The sequence below is a fragment of the Pezoporus flaviventris genome, unplaced genomic scaffold, assembly GCF_033815535.1.
Source record: "Pezoporus flaviventris isolate CSIRO_AGI_PZ_B2104156 unplaced genomic scaffold, CSIRO_AGI_Pfla_v1 ptg000228l, whole genome shotgun sequence".
In the NCBI taxonomy this organism is placed as follows: Eukaryota; Metazoa; Chordata; class Aves; order Psittaciformes; family Psittacidae; genus Pezoporus; species Pezoporus flaviventris.
The window spans coordinates 1,252,241-1,272,779 of record NW_026892776.1 but is presented as its reverse complement, the minus strand read 5'-3'; the positions used below and the strand labels follow the sequence as shown (position 1 = coordinate 1,272,779).

Sequence of the window (20,539 nt, the reverse complement as noted above, 5' to 3'; positions counted from 1 at the left end):
CGGTTTTGGCTGCCGGAGCCCGGCTCGGGAGCAGAGCGGCCCCTGGTGGCCACCTGCAGAATAGGTCCCCAAGCCCTGGGAGACTGAGGTGGCTTCGGGGAAGGGGGGAGTTGGCTGGTCCAGGGTGCTAATGTGAATCGGGATGGGGGCCGCGCAGCCAGCATTATCCTCACCTCTCCTAGGTTTGTGCTGTTGGGTTATAGCCAAACTGCACCTTAACTGGGTTAACGCCGTGGTTTGGTTTGGTTTGGTTTTCCTTCCTCTTTTCCTTTTGGATCCTTAGGATGGAGACGGTTTGGAGGAGGGGAAGCAGGAGGGATGCCGCCCCGTCTGCCAGCGAGCAGCTGTGGTGGGGGTTATTATGGGGTGGTTCTGTTTGAGCTGGACACAGAGCTGAGCCTTTGCTGTACCCCAGAGCCCTCTGCTCCCCGGCGCTGCCCCTGTCCTCTCGCAGTGCGTTTCAGCCGCTGTCATCGCCGCCTTCCTCCCCTTCCTCATCCTCTCCGGTGACGTTTCTGTTCTCCACCTCTTGCCGCTTGTCCCGGGGAGGTTTCTCTTGGCTCCTTTTCTCCTCCCCAAATTGCCTCTCTTGTGCTTTCCCCCAGCCCAAGAGCATGGAGGGAAGGAGGATCCCGGCTGCCGGCATCTCCCGGTACATGGATAATGGAGATGCTGTGGTCCCCCTGAGGCTGCTCCTTCACCTCCAGCCCCCCCGTGCCTGGGTCCCTCATTGGGGCTGTGCAAGGCTCCTTTGTGGATGGAGGGAAAGGGGGGGGGATGCTCATGGCTTCGATCACCCTCTTCTTTTCCTCTCCACTTCCTTGTCCTTTGACGACTCCTTCTTTACCTGCCTGCTCCCCTCCTCGACTTGGGATCCACCTGCTTCCAAGGCTCCCTTCCAGCCTTCCCAATGGGATGGATTCCTGCATGGAGGGACTGGGATCATTCACCCTTGTCCTGTGCGGGGATCCCTGCATGGGAGGGGTGGCTCACAGCCCCCCATTTTCCCCCCGACCCCTTCCCCCGTTAGGGTCGAGCCTTGGCTCCATAAGGGCTCTGTCTCTATAAGCCATGTCACAGGGGGAGCCTGGGGCCGGCGGTGGCAGCGTCGGGCCGGGAGAGGTTTATTTTGTATATGAATGATTTTTAATGGATGCAATATTAATCCTCGCAGATGAGCAATAAATCATTAAACTCTAATTAAACTCTTAGGAAAAAACGAAGCACTTTGGCTTGTGGGAAGTTTGTTTTGGATGGGAGAGCCCCATCCGCACCCTCTGAGCATCTCCAGGGGCCTGACCCCCCCTCTTCCCCCGTTTACTTGGGGTTTAAACCCCATTGGGTCCCTCTGAGCTCTCTCTGTGGGGTCCGAGCCCCTCAAACCCCCTCATTTGAGGGTTCATCGCCCTCTCGGTGGGGACGGACCCCTCCATCCCCTTCCTGCCACTCTCAACATGGCGGCCCCCATGGCTTCCCAAGGGAGGGCGGAAGCGCCTCTCCCAAGATGGCGGCGCCCAGCGCGGTGCCACACCTAAGATGGCGGCGCAAGGGCGGAGCTCGCAGCCGGCCGGTCCCGTCGCTGCCCGTGTCCGCCGGGGGCGGGCGGAGCGGGGCGGTGACGCGGCCGGCGCGGCGGGGCGGTGGGGCCGGCGGGAGGAGCCACATCGCAGCCGTTCGGCGGGGACCGGAGCTCCGCCGGTGCCGCTCCCAACATGGCGGCGGCGGCGCTACCCCGGCTCTCCCTGCCGCTCCCGCGAGAGGGGGGGGTGAGTCCTCGCGAGAGCTCGGCGCGGTGAGGGCGGCCGCCATGGAGCCGGGGGGCGCGGGGCCGCTCCCGGGGAACAACAAGGCCCGCGGTGGGGCCGTGCCCCCCGCCAAGGGCCGCGACCTGGGCCGGCCGCCGCGGAAGGACTCCGAGGTCAGCGCCGCCGGCTCCGGCTGCGCGGGGGGGGGAAGCGGGCGGCCTGTCCGGGAGGGGCGCGCCGCGTCCTGCCCGCCGAGGGCCCGCTGGGCCTGCCGGGGTTCCGGTACCGGGTCCCCTGGGGCCGGGCCTGGGCTCACCTCGGCGCCGCTTTCCCGTTCCCCCAAGCCCGGGTCGGTTTGGCCTGTGCGGGGTACGGCTGTGGCTCGGTTCCAGACCCGAGGGCCGTACCGGGGCTGTGTGCTGAGGGCAGCGCTGCCCGGTCCCTGTGGGCCCGTCCCTAGAGCTGACTGAGGGAGACACCGAGGTCCTGGGGTGGGGGGGGCTTTAGATGGAGGGTGTGAAGCTCATTGATCCCGGGGGTTTCCCATCTGGTTTCCCTGTTGGGATGGCTTCAGAGCCGCCTGCTTCCATGGGTGGCCTCGGTAGGGTTGTGCTGAAGAGGTTCCTGAGCCCTGGATACCAGGGAATGGCTCCCAGCACCCTTCAGGAGCTGGCCCATTGGATCTGCCCCTTGCCCACGAGTGGGTACCCTGAGGTTCAGGACTCATTTCTTGTGGGTCCGCCTGGATGGCTTTAAGGGAGCAGCTGCTTTGTGCTCTGAGGTTCTGGGTGGTTTCCCACCCTCGCTGAAGCTCTTTGGAGTGGTTTCATTTTCCCCATCCACATCCATCGGTATCTCTGTGCTCAGCACTGGGGGGATAACCCCAGCTCCCCCGGCTCCGAGGCCTCCCTGCTCCTGCAGAGCCCTGAGGTTTGGCCACATCCCAGCTCCTGCTTCATCCCCTGCCCTTTGGGAGTGTTCAGAGGTGCTGCAGTGCCACCAGGGCAGCTCCATGCGGCTGCGGGTGCAGGAGGAGGAGGAGGAGGGTGGGAGTTGCCTTGGGAACACTGACACGGCTGCGAGTGCAGGTTTGGGGCTCTTAAACACAAGCTCCAGCTCTGCATTCCCGGGAGGATGAGGTGCATTGGGAATGCTGCAGGGATCTGGGGCTTCCTGCAAGGTGCTCTCATTGAACTGAGCTCTTCCTCTGCCTTCAGGGCTACTCGGAGTCCCCAGACCTGGAGTTTGAATATGCAGATACAGACAAATGGGCAGCAGAGCTCTCTGGTAAGGAATCCATCTTGATGCATCAATGAACCAGCCGTGATTTCCTTTCCTGGTAGGGATTGAAGGAGCTCTGGCAGCTCCAGCATGGCTCTGTTATTGCCTTAAACACCTTATTCAATGTCTGTAATGAATGGGTTTAACCTTATGCTGGGTGTGGGGTTTGCTTTTCTCTCGGATAACACTGGACTCAGGGTGCAGAGGTGCACCTTGCTCTGCCAGCTCAGTGCAGGCTGGTGGAGGTTTTCCTCTCTGCTCTCCCTGCAGAGCTCTACAGCTACACGGAGGGCCCAGAGTTCCTGCTCAACCGCAAGTGCTTCGAGGAGGACTTCAGAATCCACAGTAAGACCCTGCTCTTGGACCTCCCTGAGGAGGACAGGGCTCTGCCAAAGGGGGTGCGGGGCTTGCCACGTTAACGCTGCAGCAGCTCGAGCCATGCACTGGTAATCTTCCTGTGGTTTGTACTGGAGCCGTCATCAGTGGGCATGGGCTCATCCCAGAGCTCTGTCTGCCTCCAGCGCTGGTGTTGGTGTCTGAGGTGATTCAGCAGCACCAGGCTGGCAGTGCTCTGGCAGCAGCGGGAGCATCCAGCTCGTTCCCATCGGCTCCACTCCAGATGGATGTGATTCATCTGATGGGAAGCAGGAGACGGCATCCCCGTGCTGCTCGCTGCCCAGTGTCACTCCCAGGAGCACCTTGTGCCCTGGTTTCCATCCTGCTGAATCCTCTCGTCCTGTTTGCTGTCTCCCTGCCCTCACCTTGCCCACTTTGCCTTTGCAGTGCGGGACAAGAAGTGGACGGAGCTGGACAGGAACCAGCACCGCACGCACGCCATGCGCCTGCTCGATGGGCTGGAGGTCACTGCCAGGGAGAAGAGGCTGAGGGTTGCTCGAGCCATCCTTTATGTTGCCCAAGGTGATGCTGGGCCCCTGCTCTTTTGATTCTCCCCGTTGCTAAATCCAGCGAACGGGCTGAGGGCTGGGAACTTCAGCTGTTTAAAGTCATTCTCATTCCTTCCATTTCTGATTTCACTTTGGATGTTTGGAACGAAACTGGTTCTTATGGAAGTCGCACGGTTTGTGGGAGTTTGGTCTAAAATTTGGCTGATTTCCCCATGCTGTCCTGGCTCTGCCAGGCCAAGAGAGCAGCTCCATGCTCTGCATCTGACTTTTTGCCTTAAGGCTGTGTTGTTCTTTCCCCACGTAAAGTGCTCTGGGGGTGGGGAGGGACTTGGGATCCCTGTGGAGATGGATGGGATCCAGAGAGGGTGTTGTTGCAGGCACGTTTGGAGAGTGTGGCTCTGAGGCCGAGGTGCAGGCTTGGATGAGGTACAACATCTTCCTCTTGCTGGAGGTGGGGACCTTCAATGCTTTGGTGGAGCTGCTGAACATGGAGATAGAGTGAGTACCAGGGGAAAGTACTTGAGAACTGCCCCTGGAGCTCCTTGGCTGGAGTTTTTCCAGTCTGTGACAGTTCCATTCCTGGTCTGTCCATCAGAGAATCAGGGAATGGTCTGGGGTGAAGGAACCCTAAAGCTCCTCCAGCCCCAACCCCTGCCACAGGCAGGGTCCCCTTCCACTAGAGCAGCTTGCTCCAAGCCCCTGTGTCCAACCTGGCCTTGAACACTGCCAGGGATGGGGCAGCCACAGCTTCTCTGGGCACCCTGTGCCAGCGCCTCAGCACCCTCACAGGGAAGAGCTTCTGCCTAAGAGCTCAGCTCAGTCTCCCCTCTGGCAGGTTAAAGCCATTCCCCTTGGCCCTCTCCAGGTTTCCTGCAGCCCCTTCAGGCACTGGAGCTGCTCTGAGGTCTCCTCTTCAGGAGCCTTCTCTTCTCCAGGCTGACCCAGCCCAGCTTTCTCAGCCTGGCTCCATAGGTTATCCCTGATCTGCAGCCACTGGAATGACTCCTGTTGTTCACAGTGGCTGCATAGTGAAGGATTATACCTGATTTATACAGAAATACACTGAGCAAACAGAGACTGCTCTGTTCCTCCTCCCTTGTCTGCACTGTGAACTGGGGACTCATTGCAGCAAGATCTGTCCCAGGGTTTGCCTCTGGTGTGTATTTTGTTCAGATGTGTCCAGAGGCCCCTCTGAGGCTGTTTTTCCTCCACAGCAACAGTGCAGCTTGCAGCAGCGCCGTGAGGAAACCAGCCATCTCCCTGGCTGACAGCACAGACCTGAGGTATGGAGCCAGGACCGGGTGCTCTGGGTGTGAGGAGGGGCTCCAGTGGGTGCTGGTTTCTTTGGCAAGCTGGGACAGGTCAGCAGGCACCAGGGGTTGTCCCAGGGTGGTCCCAACTCCATGAGCAGCATCACTGTGCTCTGCCTGCCCTGCAGGCGTGTGGCTGCTTGGAGACATGAAAGCAGTAAAGCAGGGGGGAGTGAGAGCCTTTTCCCCAGTGCCTGAGCACTGATCCGCTGGTGCGAGGGGGTGCATGAAGCTGGCTGTGGTCTGGCCTGATCCACCTCCTCTGCGAGCTGTGGGTGCTGCTGGTGGCTCTGTCACCCATCCTCTGACCTGCTGCTGCTTGCAGGGTGCTGTTGAACATCATGTACCTGATTGTGGAGACTGTTCGGCAGGAGGCTGAGGGGGACAAGCCTGAGTGGAAGAGCATGAGACAGACCTTCCGAGCAGAGCTGGGTGAGGGCCAGGAGCTTGGGGGTGGTGGATGGAGGCAGCCAGGGCTGAAGAGATGGGGTTTGGCTCCAGGCCTCTGTTAATGGGGACTGGCAGCACTGGGTTGGTTTCTGCTGGGCTGAACCTCGCTGTTGGGGGGGCAGGGGGATGAGCAGGGGAAGCCAGCGGCCTGGAGGGGAGGAGCTGTCTGGGGTGAGATGGGGTTCTTGGAGATGGGGAGTGTGATGGTGCCGGTGGCTGGGATGAGGACAGGGATGAGGCTGTTGCTGCCATGTGGTTCCAGGAGCCCCCCTGTACAACAACGAGCCCTTCTCTGTCATGCTCTTTGGGATGGTGACCAAGTTCTGCAGCGGCCACGCTCCTCACTTCCCTATGAAGAAGGTGCTGCTCCTGCTCTGGAAGACTGTGCTGGTAAGGAGAAGCTGTGGATTGCTGACACGTGCCTTGTGGTTTGCCAGTCTGCAGGGGAAGGAAGTTCTGCTCTCAGAGCTGGCTGCAATTGCTCCATCCTCTTCAGCCAAGGGGTTAGACCCAGCCCCAGGTTTCACCTCATAGGGGAGCATTGAATAGTGGTGTCTGGAGCCTGGATGCCAGGAGTAGACCCAAAGCAAAGTCCTCACTGGGGATCTGCATGAAAGAATCATAGAACCTATGACAGAGATGGTTTGGGTTGGAAAGGACCTTGGGATCATCCAGTCCCAACACCTTCCACTAGAGCAGCTTGCTCCAAGCCCCTGTGTCCAGCCTGGCCTTGAGTACTGCCAGGGATGGGGCAGCCACAGCTTCTCTGGGCACCCTGTGCCAGCGCCTCAGCACCCTCACAGGGAAGAGCTTCTGCCTTAAGAAAGAGAAGGTCCAAACACTTGAGTTGTGGGTGCCTGAACACCCTCCTGTCCCTTGTGCCTTTCACAATGGCAGCAGCAGCACGGGGACACTTTTACACCCTGGGGAAGGATTTGGGGCTCCTGGAGAGTGGCTTTGGGAAGGGCAGCTGGAGATAGCCCTGGTATTAAGGAGCCCCTCATGCTCAGGGTGCTGTGGTCTCCCTTGCAGTGCACCCTGGGGGGCTTTGAAGAGCTGCAGAGCATGAAAGCAGAGAAGAGGGAGCTGCTGGGGCTGCCGCCGCTGCCGGAGGACAGCATCAAGGTGATCCGGAACATGAGAGCTGCCTCCCCTCCTGCCTCCGCCTCCGACCTCATTGAGCAGCAGCAGAAGCGGGGCCGGCGCGAGCACAAGGTGGGGACAGTGACATAAATGAGGGGACAGTGCTCTGGGCGCTGGAGCAGCTTAGTCACCTCCCTCCTCTTCTCTCTCCAGGCCCTGATCAAGCAGGATAACCTCGATGCCTTCAATGAGCGGGATCCGTACAAAGCTGATGACTCCCGTGAGGAAGAGGAGGAAAACGATGATGACAACAGCCTGGAGGGAGAGACCTTCCCCCTCGAACGGGATGAAGTGATGCCTCCCCCCACCCAGCACCCCCCCAGCGACCGCATCACCTGCCCCAAGGGGCTGCCCTGGGCCCCCAAGGTCCGGTGAGTCCCTGGGGCTGCCCTGTGGGGAGAGCTGGAGTGGAAGATGGGGGCTGTTAGATAGTGAGGGTGTCAGCAGGGCTGTGGGGGAAGGTGTTGGGGATGGAGTCACTTCGGTGGCTGTTCTTTGGTGGGGTGGGCTTAGCATCATCTCTTGGGGGTGCTGAGTGATGGAGCTGCACATGAGCAGCTTGTGTCCAGGCAGCCAGGAAGCCCCCAGCATCCTGGCCTGTACCAGCACCAGTGCGGCAGCAGGGCCAGGGCAGGGATTGTGCCCCTGCACTGGGCACTGGTGAGGCCGCACCTCGAATCCTGTGTTCAGCTCTGGGCCCCTCACTGTAGGAGAGACATTGAGGTGCTGGAGCGGGGCCAGAGAAGGGCAGCGGAGCTGGTGCAGGGCCTGGAGCACAGGGGTGATGGGGAAGGGCTGAGGGACCCTGAGGGGTTCAGTGTGGAGAAGGCTCAGGGGGGACCTGATGGCTGCCTACAAGTGCCTGAGAGGAGGATGGAGCCAGGAGGGGCTGGGCTCTGCTCCCAAGGAACAAGGGATGGGACAAGAGGAAACGGCCTCAAGCTGCCCCAGGGCAGGTTTAGATGGAGCTGAGGAACAATTCCTGCCCCAGAGGGTGCTCAGGCATTGGAACAGGCTGCCCAGGGCAGGGCTGCAGTCACCGTCCCTGCAAGTGTTCACACAGCGTGGAGACGAGGCCTCAGTGCCATGGGTTAGGGGTGGCCTTGGCAGTGCTGGGAATGGTTGGACTGGATGAGCTGAAAGGGCTTTTCTGAGCTGGTTGATTTCAGTGATTCCTTTCTGTGGCCACATGGCTTTTCCTGGGGCTGTGCTGGACCCAGGGGCACAGGGAGCTGTGACTCTTTCCCTTTTCCCTTTGCTGCAGAGAGAAGGACATTGAGATGTTCCTGGAGTCCAGCCGCAGCAAGTTCATCGGCTACACGCTTGGCAGGTGGGTTCCTGCAGAGCCAGCCCTTGGTGGGGAGAGGCTGATCCTGGGGGGGTTGTGGTGGAAGCTGCTAATGTGGGGGCTGCCATTGCCCAGTGCTTGGCAGCAGGGAAGCCCTGAGCTCACTGGCTCCTTCTTGGGGTGGTGGTTGGTGGTCTCTGACCCAGCAGCTTTGCTCCTGCCTGCACCCAGCCTGGCTCTTCCCCTTCTCTCTAGTGACACCAACACCGTGGTGGGATTGCCAAGGCCCATCCATGAGAGCATCCGAACCCTGAAGCTGGTGAGTCCATTGAGGAATTCCCCCAGCCCCTGCTGTTGTGTGGGTGCCCCTTCTCCCTCCCTCTTGCTTCAGTCACAGCTCGGTGCCATAAGGTGCATTTTCCTCACCCTGCTCCCACTTGCTCAGGGCTGTGGTGGGAGGAGCCTGGAGTTTTCATCCCATCCCTGGTCTCCCAGACTCGATGAGCCCCTTTCCTTACTGGTTTCATCCCTTTCTCACTGGAATTGCCCATCAGCATTGGTCAGGAATAACAGGGAGGGACTTAGAAAGATGATGGGATGGTGGCGTTGAGGGGGTCCCATGGGGTGTCCCCCTGCTCTCTCTCTCTGCAGCACAAGTACACGTCCATTGCAGAGGTCCAAGTGCACATGGAAGATGAGTTCCTGCGCTCCCCGCTCTCTGGAGTGAGTGGGGATGAGGATGGGATGGAGATCCTGGGCTGGGGGCATTTGGTCCTGTCAGGACTTTGGCTTTTGGCAGGGCTGGAGGGTTTGGTGCACTGGGGAGGGTGGGTTTTGAGGGGAGGCTTTGGGTGGTAGTTGGGGGTATCCTGCCCTTGGGGTCGGGGGTGTCCTGCCTGAGGCTGAGCCAGGCCCATGGCACCAGTGTCAGCTCCTGGTCTTCTGTTCTTGTGTGGCACCAGGGTGAAGAAGAAGTGGAGCAAGTCCCTGCAGAGATCCTGTACCAGGGCCTGCTGCCAAGCCTGCCCCAGTACATGGTGAGCTGGGGAGCTCTGGGGGTCTCTGGGCTTGGTGGAGGTGACTCCCCTCCACTGCTCCATCCCTATCCAGTGGTGCCCCCAGGCTCCCCCCCCATGCACGCACCCCCCTGTTACTCCTTGCTGCAGTGGGGCTCCCATCCCATTTCCCATGTCTCCCTCCTCCCCAGATTGCTCTGCTGAAGATCCTCCTCGCTGCAGCCCCCACTTCCAAAGCCAAGACAGACTCCATCAACATCCTGGCAGATGTCTTGCCAGAGGAGATGCCGTGAGTGACCGTGGGGGGTGAGCAGAGGTGCTGCTGGGAAGGGAAGGGAAGGGAAAGGAAAGGGGGATGAGGAGGAGCCAGGCAGGGTGGTGTGGTTTGGGCTGGGGCCGTGTTGTGGTTCTCCTGGGTGATCTCACCACCTTCTGCTCAGTAGGGTGCCAGGTGTTGGGTGCTGCTGCCAGGGGGTGGCAGGGCTGCCTGCAGACAGTGCCCCAGCCCAAGGAGCCCTCTGTGTCCCTCAGGACCACGGTGCTGCAGAGCATGAAGCTAGGGGTGGATGTGAATCGGCACAAGGAGATCATTGTCAAAGCCATTTCTGCTGTGCTGCTCCTCCTGCTCAAGCACTTCAAGCTGAACCACATCTACCAGGTGAGGTGGGACAGGGTCCAGGGACCCTGCCTGGGGCTTTGGGGATGGGCAGGACCCAAACTGGGTCCCCCTTCACTCGCCTTTGTCCCCAGTTTGAGTACATGGCCCAGCACCTCGTCTTTGCCAACTGCATCCCGCTCATCCTGAAGTTCTTCAACCAGAACATCATGTCCTACATCACTGCCAAAAACAGGTAACAAAGGGAGCTGCCCACCCATGTCCCTGCTTGCTTTGCCCCCTCGTGATCCCTCCATGGCTGTGGGTGCAGGTAGACCTGGGGAAGTGCTCACAACAGCTTCCAACCCAAACCATTCCGTGATCTCCAGTGGGTGGGAGGTGTGGGGCTGTTACCCCCAGGCTGGGTAGGATCTGGGGGAGCAGCACAACACCCTTCTACCTGCAGCATTTCTGTCCTGGACTACCCATACTGTGTGGTGCACGAGCTGCCTGAGCTGACAGCAGAGAGCCTGGTGAGTTGCTCCTGGCACCCTTGGGTGCTCCCTGGAGGGGGGGAACGTGGGTGCAGGGAGGCAGCAGGGCTCCAGCATCCACTCCTGCACTCAGTCCCTGGGACTTTGGGGTGGTGTGGGGCTGGCAGACGTCTGCGTGTTGAGCTGTACCCCTTTGGGTATGGGTCTTCAGACCAGAACAGCCTCCCCTCATCCCTGTTCCCATCTCCTGCGTGACCCCTGCCCCTGCTTCCCCACAGGAAGCTGGAGACAACAACCAGTTCTGCTGGAGGAACCTCTTCTCCTGCATCAACCTCCTGCGCATCCTGAACAAGCTCACCAAGTGGAAGCACTCCCGCACCATGGTGAGGGTGGGCAGCCCACCGGGGCCCAGCCCAGCCACACTGGGCTCCACAGGGTGCCTGGGCTGGGGGTGCCTTGGGGTGCCCCTGGGGTACTTCAGGGAGCAGGAGGTTAGAGAGGGTGATCGAAGGGGAGAGGGGGGGTGCTCACTGCAGCGAGCGGTGCCGCACATGCAGTGGGGTGGTCCCCACAGAGGGACCTGGGCACGCTTGAGAGGTGGCCAGGGCCAACCTCATGGAGTTCAACAGAGCCAAGTGCAAGGTCCTGCCCCTGGGTTAGGGCAATCCCGGGCACAGCCACAGGTTGGGCAGAGAAGAGATTGAGAGCAGGCTGAGGAGAAGGACCTGGGGGTGTTGGGTGACAAGAAGCTCCCCATGACCTGGCCCAGACCCCCCCCCCCCCCCTCCATGCTGGGCTGCATCCCCAGAGCGTGAGCAGCAGAACAGGGACGGGATCCTGCCCCTCTGCTGTGCTCTCTTGAGACCCCACTTGGAGCAGTGTGTGCAGGTCTGGTGCTCCCAACACAGGGGATGTGGAGCTGTTTGGGCAAGTCCAGAGCAGGCCGTGGAGATGCTGCGAGGGCTGGAGCAGCTCTGCTCTGGAGCCAGGCTGAGAGAGCTGGGCTGGGGCAGCCTGGAGAAGAGAAGGCTTCTGAAGGGGAGACCTGAGAGCAGCTTCCAGGACAGGGGCTGATGGGTTTAAACAGGGAAAAGTGAGGTTGGATCTAAGGCAGAAGCTCTTTCCTGTGAGGGTGCTGAGGCGCTGGCACAGGGTGCCCAGAGAAGCTGTGGCTGCCCCATCCCTGGCAGTGTTCAAGGCCAGGTTGGACACAGGGGCTTGGAGCAAGCTGCTCTATGGAAGGGGTCCCTGCCTGTGGCAGGGGTTGGAGCTGGAGGAGCTTTAAGGTCCCTTCCAACCCAAACCATTCCATGATTCTGTCACTCTCTGTCCTCCGCTGCCGGGGGCCTGTCCCTGCAGATGCTGGTGGTGTTCAAGTCGGCCCCTATCCTGAAGCGGGCGCTGAAGGTGAAGCAGGCCATGATGCAGCTCTATGTGCTGAAGCTGCTCAAGGTCCAGACCAAGTACCTGGGCCGGCAGTGGAGGAAGAGCAACATGAAGACCATGTCAGCCATCTACCAGAAGGTGCGGCACCGTCTCAACGACGACTGGGCTTACGGCAATGGTACGTGAATCACAGGGACTGCAGAGCATCCCCTCAGCCCGGTCCTTGCTGCTCCGGGCAGGGACTTGTCTGCACCCAGAGCTGTCCCTTTGCTGCCTTTAGGGCTTGTGCAGCCCTTAGGCTGGGGTGTAGGGAGGGACTTGGGGTGGTGGCATCATGCGGAAGAGTGGCTGTTGGTCACTGCCTCCTCCGTGCCCCACATGTTGCTCTTTGTAAGGACCTGCAAAGACCCTTCCTGAGGGATGTGGGCTGGCTGAAGGGCCCCAGTTCCCCTCGAACACCCCTTTCCCCTGTGCCCAGACCTGGATGCTCGTCCCTGGGATTTCCAGGCAGAGGAATGTGCCCTTCGTGCCAGCATCGAGCGCTTCAACTCGCGCCGCTACGACCGGGCCCACAGCAACCCTGATTTCCTGCCTGTGGATAACTGCCTGCAGAGCGTGCTGGGCCAGCGCGTGGACCTGCCCGAGGACTTCCAGGTCAACTACGACCTGTGGCTGGAGAGGGAGGTCTTCTCCCGCCCCATCTCCTGGGAGGAGCTGCTGCAGTGATGGACACGGGCGAGGCCGGAGGGGGTTGCTTTGGGGAGAGCTCAAGGCTGCTGCTGAGGGGCAGGAGGATTGAAGCTTTGGAGGGGGTCTGTGGGTGCCTGGACCCCCCCCCCCCCCCAGTGGTGGGCTTGGGAAGAGGCTGGAGCTGTGGAGTCCTCACCAAGACACCATCCCGCCCCTCTGCCTCCTTCCATGCTATGCCAGGCTCAACCCTGAGCCGAGCGTGAAGGTTTGGTGGAGGTGGTTCCCTATGGGGTGTGGGGGGGGGACGACACCTGTGTGCACCCCAGGAGGCAGCACCACCAGCACCCTCCTCCTGCCCCCCACCAGCCGGGGTCAAGAAGGGGGAGCAGGCAGCGGGGTGAGGGTCCCTTCGGTGCTGCTGGGGGGCCGCGGGGAACAGAGGCTGGTGTGGCAGGAGAACGGGGGGGGCCCTGCCCGGCTTCGGGGTGCAGGGAGGCGGTGGAGACTGCAGTGTCCCCTCGCCCCGCTGGGGGGCGCGGGTGAGCTGTACGCATACATCTGGTCCTGATGCTGTCCGAGCGTGGGCTCTGTCTGTCCGGATGGATCCAGCGATGCTTCTGTCCTTGTCCCTGCTCCCTCCTCGTGTCCCGCTGCGGGGGGATGATTTGTCCCTGGAGGTTGCTTTTCTATCTTGCAATGGGAACTGGTGGCCTCGGGGGGGTGCAGGCATGAGCTGCTCCCACAGGGATTTGTTGATCCCCTTCCCTGAAAGTTCCCAGTTCTGTCCTGGGGTTCCTGCCCCCGCTGTGCTGCTGGTGTCACTCTGGTTTTCCTTGGCTTCTGCACCTCACGGAGCTGAGCATCCACCCCTCCCATGCCCAAGGCTTGGCCTTGCCGTAGCTCACCCTTACTTGCAGTGCCTCAGTTTCCCTGGCAGAGGGACAGCAACTGCAGTGGGTGAAATCCAGGGGTATCCCCCCCCGGTTGGCATGGGGAGAGGCAGGAGGAAGCTGTTTGCTACCCTGCCCAGCTGGGATGGTGTTTGCAGGCAGGGGGAGGCTGGAGCAGCCCTGATTTATCCCCCGTGGTCCTCCAGGAGTGAGCCCAGCCTGGGGGATGCTCAGCCCTCATCCTGGCCACGCTCCCATGGGCTCTGAAGGCAGGAGGCAACAAACTGAGCCCTTCATAGGCATCAGAGAAGCCACACTGGGGGGATTCCTTCAATGTGGGTGCCCCCCAGCGCTCAGAACCTGGTCCTGGTGTGGGGGGACCAGCCCGGGATGCTGTGGATGAGGTGTGAGCATCCCACCTCGCTCCAAACCATTCCCAGCCCGCGGCTGTTGCAGCAAAGTCGGAGCCAGGAGGAACTTCTTGAACCTGTGCTTTATTGTTCCTAATGGATAACAAAACCCTCTCCAGAGGGAGGGAGCCAGAGCACGGGGTGCCCCAGGCTGGGGGGGCACCCACTGGGTGCACAGCAGGGCTGTGGGCTGCCTCCTGGGGGGGCACCCCCTGTGCCTGTGCTGTGTCTTGAAGCATTTAGGGTCCCTTTGGCTCCCCCTTTGACCCAAATGGGGCTGCCCTGGCAGGTTTGGTGCCTCCCCAGGGGGGGGTCTGTGGTGCCCCCAACACCCGTGTTGGGGCACCCGGGGTGGTACCAGGGCGGGGGTCTCATGTGCACCTCCTCACCTCATTGGTTTGAGTGTCACAGGCTATGGGTACCCCCCCCCCCAGGGCTTCAGCTCAGGTGTCTTCATCCCACCCCATCCTGGTTTATCTCCCATGGGGGGGGGGGGGTTGTCCCTTGTCCCAGAGCTGATCCCCATTCCAAAGGGGAGCATAAAGGGCAGCCGATAGCTTGGAGCGGGGGGGCTTTGAGGACTCAGTGAACACAATTGCCCCAGTACCCCCCCTGAGCACCAGCATCTTGGGTGGGGGTCTTCCCACTATGGTTGGACCGGGACATGAAGAGCCCAGTTTCTGCCAGTGCTGGTTGTACTGGGAAGGATGCAGTGGCCACATGGGCTCGGGAATGGGGTGCTACCCCCAAACCAACCTGGTCCCCCCCCGGCTTGGTCAGGGGGGACCCAGCTGCAACCCACCAGTATCTCCATCAGCTCCTGTGGTCTGAAGGTGCTGGGGGGGGGGGGGGGGGGGGGGCGGGCTCAGGGTTCTTGGGAGCCACTTTTAGGGTCCCAAGCTCCAGTTCCAGCCCTATTGGGGCAGATGGGGTTTGGGGGTGACCTTCATCCCCCATCATCACCCAGGGGTATCCAACAGCGGGCTGGGATGCAGGAAAGCTCATGGAGATCTGGATGCACAAGGAGGGGGTAAGGGTGACCCCAGCAACCTGCTCCCAAACCCTGGTGCTGGGGGGGGGGTCGGGCAGATGGTGCATGGATCCCATGGGATCATGTAGCCCAGTTCAAGAGGCTGCTGGTGGCCTCTTTGCTCCTCACCCTCAGCGGCACCAATGCAGGGGACTTGTAGTGGTGTTGGGGTGCGGGCTCGAAGGGGTGGGTGCCCAGGGCCGGGGGGGGGAGGCCGTGCAGGGGGTAGAGGCTGTTGGGGCCGGGATGGGGGCCGGGAGAGGCAGGAATGCCCATGAAGCCGCTGATGTTGCCGTGGGGATACGGGGACAGGCCGGGGGCCGGGATGCTCTCAGGGGGCAGGAGCCCCGCGGGGTTCCTGGGACCGGAGCTGGGCCAGAGACTGGTCTGGAGCTGAAAGAGACCAAGAGAGGAAAGCCCCAAGTGAGATTTGGGGGGGGACGGACCCCATTTCCCCCCCCCCATGGGATCCCATTGGATCCCATTGGATCCCCTTCATCGAGGGCTGCCTTTGCTTTGCTCTACTTGCCCCAGGGGGGTTGAATCCCGGTTGGAATCTTCCCTCCCTTCCCCAGGCAGGGATTTGGGCATCGGGGAAGTGCGTGGAGCGGAGATTTAAAGGATGTTGATGCTTTTCAATGTTGGAAGGAGGGGAAAACAGGGGAGTTTAGCAGGAAAAGGGCAGGAAGCGTTGCTGGGTGGATGTGGGGTTTGGGGGGGGGGGGGACACCCCAAAACCTGCCCCAAAGGGTGTGTTCCCACGGGAAACGCAGGGGGATGTAAAGCAGCATTGTCCTGATGGGCACAATGTGATGCTGCTTTTATTCCCCTCCTTTTCCACCCGGGCCCGTGTGTTTTTCCCAAGGATGGATGGAACCACGTGCAGAGAAGGGGCACACCCGGTGCTGGGGTTCATCCCACAGGGATCCCTGCCCGAACAGCTCTCACCTCCTGGATTTTCCCATAACGTTCCCGTTTGCGCCACTTGGCTCTTCGGTTCTGGAACCAGACCTGGGGATGGAGGGGGGGGGCTGAGCTGAGGCACCTCTGGGGGTGCAGCCCCTGCCCTGCTCCATGCTCATCTTCCCGGCTGGAAAAGAGCCCTAATGCCGTATCCCAGCATCCCGGTACACTGGAGGTGAAGGGGGGAAGCTGCCCGTGTGCACAGCCCTGCTTGAGCTCACCAGCCATATAATACATAGCTGTATATGTATGGCTATACGTATGTGGCCATATAAGATACACCTATATCCATATAATATGTGGATAATACCTTTTATCCCTCTTGGAAAACAAGTGCTCCTGCTCCATGGATGCTGCTTCTCTCTTTTTTTGTCCTCCTGGGCCCTCTTTACCCCAGGTTTTGATGCAGAATGAGGCTCTTGGGGTCCTGTGTGGTCACTGTGACCCACCTGCGTGTCCCCCTTGTGCTGCTGGATGGGGCTGGGAACCGGTGCTGGGTGCAGGCTGGGATGCAGGCCGGGATGCAGGACTGGGATAAAGCACTGGGATGCAGCACTTGGATGCAGGACCGGGATGCAGGACTGGGATGCAGGCTGGGTTGCAAACTGGGATGCAGGACCAGGATGCAGGATTGGGATGCAGCACTGGGATGCAGGCTGGGATGCAGGACCGGGATACAGCACTGGGATGCAGCACTTGGATGCAGGACTGGGATGCAGTCTGGGTTGCAATCTGGGATGCAGGACCAGGATGCAGGACTGGGATGCAGGCTGGGATGCAGGGCTGGGATGCAGGATCAGGATGCAGGACCGGGATGCAGGATGGACTGGGATGCAGGACTCGTATGCAGGATGGACTGGGATGCAGGCTGGGGTGCAGGACCGGGATGCTTGTCCCAGCGCTCTCACGGTTACAGGTAATTGCATCTAAATCCACCCCAAACCAGGGCTCAGAGGCTGTGGCGTGTGTCTTGTCCCCAGTTCCTGCCTCATGGGGAGGGCAGCACCCAGCACCCAATGGGCGCTCCCTGCTCACTTCATGTCCCGCCTGCCTTCCCTTTCCTCCCTGCCGGGTGCCCCTTCCAGCCGCCTCTTCCCACTGGGAGCCTCAAACCACAGGGAGATGCCTCTGTTAGGAGCTCACTGGTTTGGTGCCGGGGTGGTGAGGGAGGTCCTCATCCTGCCCCGCATCCCGGGACGTGCTGAGCGGCTCCATCCCTGCGCTGGAGGGAGCTGAACTGGGGGTTGAGGTGGGAAAGGGGTCTGGGATTGAGGGATGCACAGGGTGGGATCACATTAGGGGATGGGGGGGAGGTCCCAGATTCCCACCCCTCAGGTGCTGCAGAGAGGGGGCATGGAGAGAAGTGGAGGGAGCTGGGGTGAAGCCAGCGCCTGGGCTGGGATTTAGCATCATCCTCCTGGGAAAGCCACCTTCCAGCAGGGAAAGCATCCACGCCCATCCCAGTGAGAGCCAATGGGGCCGGTACCTGCACCCTGGCTTCGGTCAGGTCCGTCTGCAGCGCCAGCTGCTCCCGGGCGTAGACATCGGGATAATGCGTCCTCTGGAAAACCTTCTCCAGCTCCTCCAGCTGGAACGTGCTGAAGGTCGTCCGGTTCCTGCGCTTCTTGCTCTTGCCCAGGGGCTCAGGGAGCTCGGGGACCCGGTGCAGGCCGCCCAGGGGGGCTCCCATTGCGTACCCCAGCTCCCCCGGGCCTTTGGGGAGGCCCCGGCAGGGCGCGGGCATCACCTGGTACCCACCTTTGCATCCCTTCTCGCTGCCTGGCAAGGGAGAGGCACAGGGTGAGGGTGTCAATGGTGCTGATGAAGCCAAGGCAGCCCCAACCCTCCCCTCCCACCCCTATATGGTCCCCGTCACCCCAGGAGGGTGCTGGGATGCGGTCCCATGGGCTCAGGACAGGCACAATCCCTGCTCATAGGGGGAGCTGTGGGCAGGCAAGGTCACAGTGTGTGTGGGAGCAGTGGGTTCTTGGGGTCTGATTTGGGGACCCTCTTGGATGCTGCTTTTAAGCTCTGGGTGAATGGGTGTAGAGGAGGGTCCTGCAGACACTCAGCCCTTCCCACCCTGCTCCATTCCAGCACTGATGCTGACAGTGCCTCACCCCCCTCCCCGGGCTCTACCCCATGGAGTGTATCCCACCGCCTTGCCCCTGGTCTGGCATTTCCCTATAGCTGAAGCTTGGGAAACCAGCTGGGAAGGAGTGACACCCCCCCTGCCCCGAGCCCCCCTTTCTGCTGGAGGACTCCCCACCCCCCTGCAGAGCTGGAGCAGATCTGGGGGTTCCCCCCTTCCCCTTGCTGCTGCTGCAGCTCAGGGGTGTCCAATGAAGCGGCTTCAAGGAGACAAATCACTGCCCCACAGTAAGAGGTCACCCTTGTCCCCATGTCCCCATTGTCCCCATAGGGATGCACACAGGTACCACAGCCAATGCTGGGTGCTGCTGGCACCCCAGGGAGATGAACCAGCGAGGGGGGCACTTAGCAGATGGGGGGGATGATTTGGGGCCCCCCACCACTGAGGGGGTTCACCTGGGAAGGGGAGAACGTGACAATGCTGGGGATCACCCTGGTCTCACCCCCAAGCACCACCTGCAACGACTCAGGCATGGGGAGACCCCTGGCACCCTCGAAGGGGCAGGATCGGGCCCACGGCAGGGCCTGGGGCCGGTGAGGGGGAAAATCGGCTCCTTTGGGATGGATCCTCCTTCCCGGCCCATTTAACCACCACATCCTAATGGAGCGGGGGAATGGGGGTCCCCATCCCTATGGACCCACCCAGGGCTTCAGCCCCCGCTGAGGCCTTTTCCGGACTTTTGGTTTTGATTTCTGGCTGTTTGCTAATGAAGGCGATTTGGGGGTTCCGGAAGCAGCCGAGAGCCCGGCTCCAGCTGCTTCGGATTAGTGGGAAAACGTTCTTTGGGGGGAATTCTGGCAGCGGGAATTGCTCCCCGTCCCCTCGGTACCGGCCTGCCCCGTGCCCGGCAGTGGGTAACGGCCAAGGGATGAGGCCAAATCGCTGTTCCCTGCCCGCTTTGTCCTCCAAAGGGCTGGGCCGAGGGGTTTGGTGATACAAACCGAGTCCCAAAGGAGCCAAATGAAGGGAAAACGCCCAAATAGGCCTAAAAACTGGGAGAACGGACTGAAATAAAGCTAATCCTGCTGAGGAGGCATCGGGTTTGGGCTTCTTCCCTGTTTTCCAAGGCAATTCCTGAGCGACCCGCGGCATTGGAGACAAATGAGTAAATGCCCCGAAAGAAGGAGAAAGCAGGAAGGGAGCAGGATGCGGGCGCGTAGCTAAATAAACACGGCGGCGCAGGGGGACAAAGAGGATGGGAAAAGGGAATATGGTGTGGAATAGTGCTATTTCCACCCCAAAAGGTTCAGCGGCTCTGGGGATCTCGCAGCTGGAAAACAGCTGTCCCATTGCTGGGGGAAAGGAGGACTCAAAGGGATCATCGGCGACAGGATGGGGCATGGAAAAGGCACCCAGGAACCGGGCAGGACACAGCAGCAACCAGCAAAAGCTCCCCCCCTGGACCCAGCAGCATCCCCACCGTGCACCGGGAGCAGGTAAGCGCGGCCGAAGGGACCGGTCCCGGTGCCCCCGCTACCCTCGGGGTGATTTCTACCTGTTCCTCCCGGTTGGGAGCTGCGAGGGGGCCTTGCCGGGCCCCACCTGGTTCCCGTTACACACGCGGCGCTGCCTCGGTCTTCTATCAAGGGGGGTAAAAGGGCCGTGGGACCGGGGAGCCCCCGACGGTCCCGGCCGGGAGGGGAAGTGCGAGGGAGCGGCGGGAGTTGTTCGGCCGCTGGAAGCAACGGGAGAGCCCCAGGGCAGCGCCTCGTCCCGCCGGGATCCGGTGTGGAGCCGAGGGGAACCGGGAGCGCTGGAGCTCCGGAGCCCTGCCCCGGGCTGCGCCGCGCTCTGCGAGCCCCGGGTCCTGCCCGCTGAGGCCTTTCCAGCCTCCCCCGAGGGACGGGGCCGTTCTCCGGCCCCGGTAACCGGCTCCGGCCCCGGCGGAAGCCGCCGTCGCGGCAGCGGGACCGGGGTCTCCGCCGCCGCCTCTTTCCCCCTCCGTCCTGGGCGGTGGGGACGACCCCGGAGCCCCGAGTCTCTGTCGTGACACAGTCCCGGCTGCCCGACCCACGGGAGCACCGGCCCGGTCCTTGCCGGCTTCCCGCTCCCGTCGGGGGACGCCACCCGCGACCCGACGGGGCCGTATCGCGACAGCGGCCGCTTCGGTGAAGCCGGGGCCGCTCGGGAAGGGCTCAGGGCTGCGGGTCCCGGCAGCCACCGAGGGCAGGGGCAGAGATGGAGGAAAGAGAAGCAGAAGGGGCCGAGGAAGAGGTCGGCGGCCCCGGGGTCCCCCATCCATCCCCCCCCCCCCTACGCCGCTCGCCCCGGTACCTGCAGCCCCGGCCGGGTAAAGCGGCTTCCCATTGACGGCCATGGCGAGGGGGCCCGGGCTGGAGATCCCCCGGTACCGGGGCTCTGCCCGCTCCTGCGGACACCGGGGCAGGCGGGGGCCGAGCGGCGGCGGGCGCCGGAGGGGAGCCGGGGGGAAGGCGCTGGGAGCCCGGGGCAGCCCCGGGGGGGGCCCGGCCCGGCGAGGCGGGGGGAAGGCCGGGCAGCCCGGTGCCTCCATGGCGCAGGTTGGAGGGAGCGGGGGGGGGGCGGCCGGCGGGGAGCGGATTTTGTGCGGGGGCCCGGGGAGGAGGAGGAGGAGGTGCGGGGGGGGGGGGGGGGGCGGTGATGGGAAGGGAGGGATCGCTGAGCCCCCCCCCCCCCCCCCATGCACACCCCCACCCCCAGCCAGTCACGTGCGTCCAACCACGGCCCCTTCGTTAACCCTCGGGTCCCAAATCCCACCCCCCAATTGCCCCCAGCTCCTTCCCCAGGGGGGGTCCGAGCCGAGCAGCAGCTC

General features: G+C 62.0%; 2 protein-coding genes across 3 annotated transcripts; one reads left to right on the top strand and one right to left on the bottom strand.

Annotated features, from left to right (window-relative positions):
- The first annotated feature begins 1,605 nt into the window (after positions 1 to 1,605).
- Positions 1,606 to 12,871, top strand: STRIP1 (striatin interacting protein 1). 2 transcript variants are annotated; one of them, XM_061442537.1, is made up of 21 exons: positions 1,606 to 1,766; positions 2,963 to 3,032; positions 3,297 to 3,371; positions 3,810 to 3,944; positions 4,309 to 4,429; positions 5,146 to 5,214; positions 5,567 to 5,673; positions 5,954 to 6,081; positions 6,724 to 6,906; positions 6,988 to 7,205; positions 8,099 to 8,164; positions 8,378 to 8,441; positions 8,774 to 8,845; positions 9,085 to 9,159; positions 9,330 to 9,427; positions 9,670 to 9,796; positions 9,889 to 9,989; positions 10,200 to 10,266; positions 10,506 to 10,610; positions 11,587 to 11,791; positions 12,092 to 12,871. In XM_061442537.1, the coding sequence occupies exons 1-21, from the start codon at positions 1,713 to 1,715 to the stop codon at positions 12,337 to 12,339; spliced, it is 2,388 nt and encodes a 795-aa protein (XP_061298521.1). In that variant the 5' UTR covers positions 1,606 to 1,712; the 3' UTR covers positions 12,340 to 12,871. The 2 variants fall into 2 exon arrangements, with proteins under 2 accessions (XP_061298521.1, XP_061298520.1); XM_061442536.1 differs by lacking the exon at positions 1,606 to 1,766 and adding an exon at positions 1,773 to 1,918 and having other exon boundaries at positions 12,092 to 12,869.
- Positions 12,872 to 14,714: 1,843 nt separating this feature from the next.
- Positions 14,715 to 20,260, bottom strand: ALX3 (ALX homeobox 3). Its single transcript, XM_061442567.1, has 4 exons — positions 20,023 to 20,260; positions 17,083 to 17,375; positions 15,582 to 15,644; positions 14,715 to 15,026 (listed from the first exon to the last, which is right to left on the bottom strand). Exons 1-4 carry the CDS (start codon positions 20,258 to 20,260, stop codon positions 14,715 to 14,717), a joined length of 906 nt encoding a protein of 301 aa, XP_061298551.1.
- Positions 20,261 to 20,539: the final 279 nt, after the last annotated feature.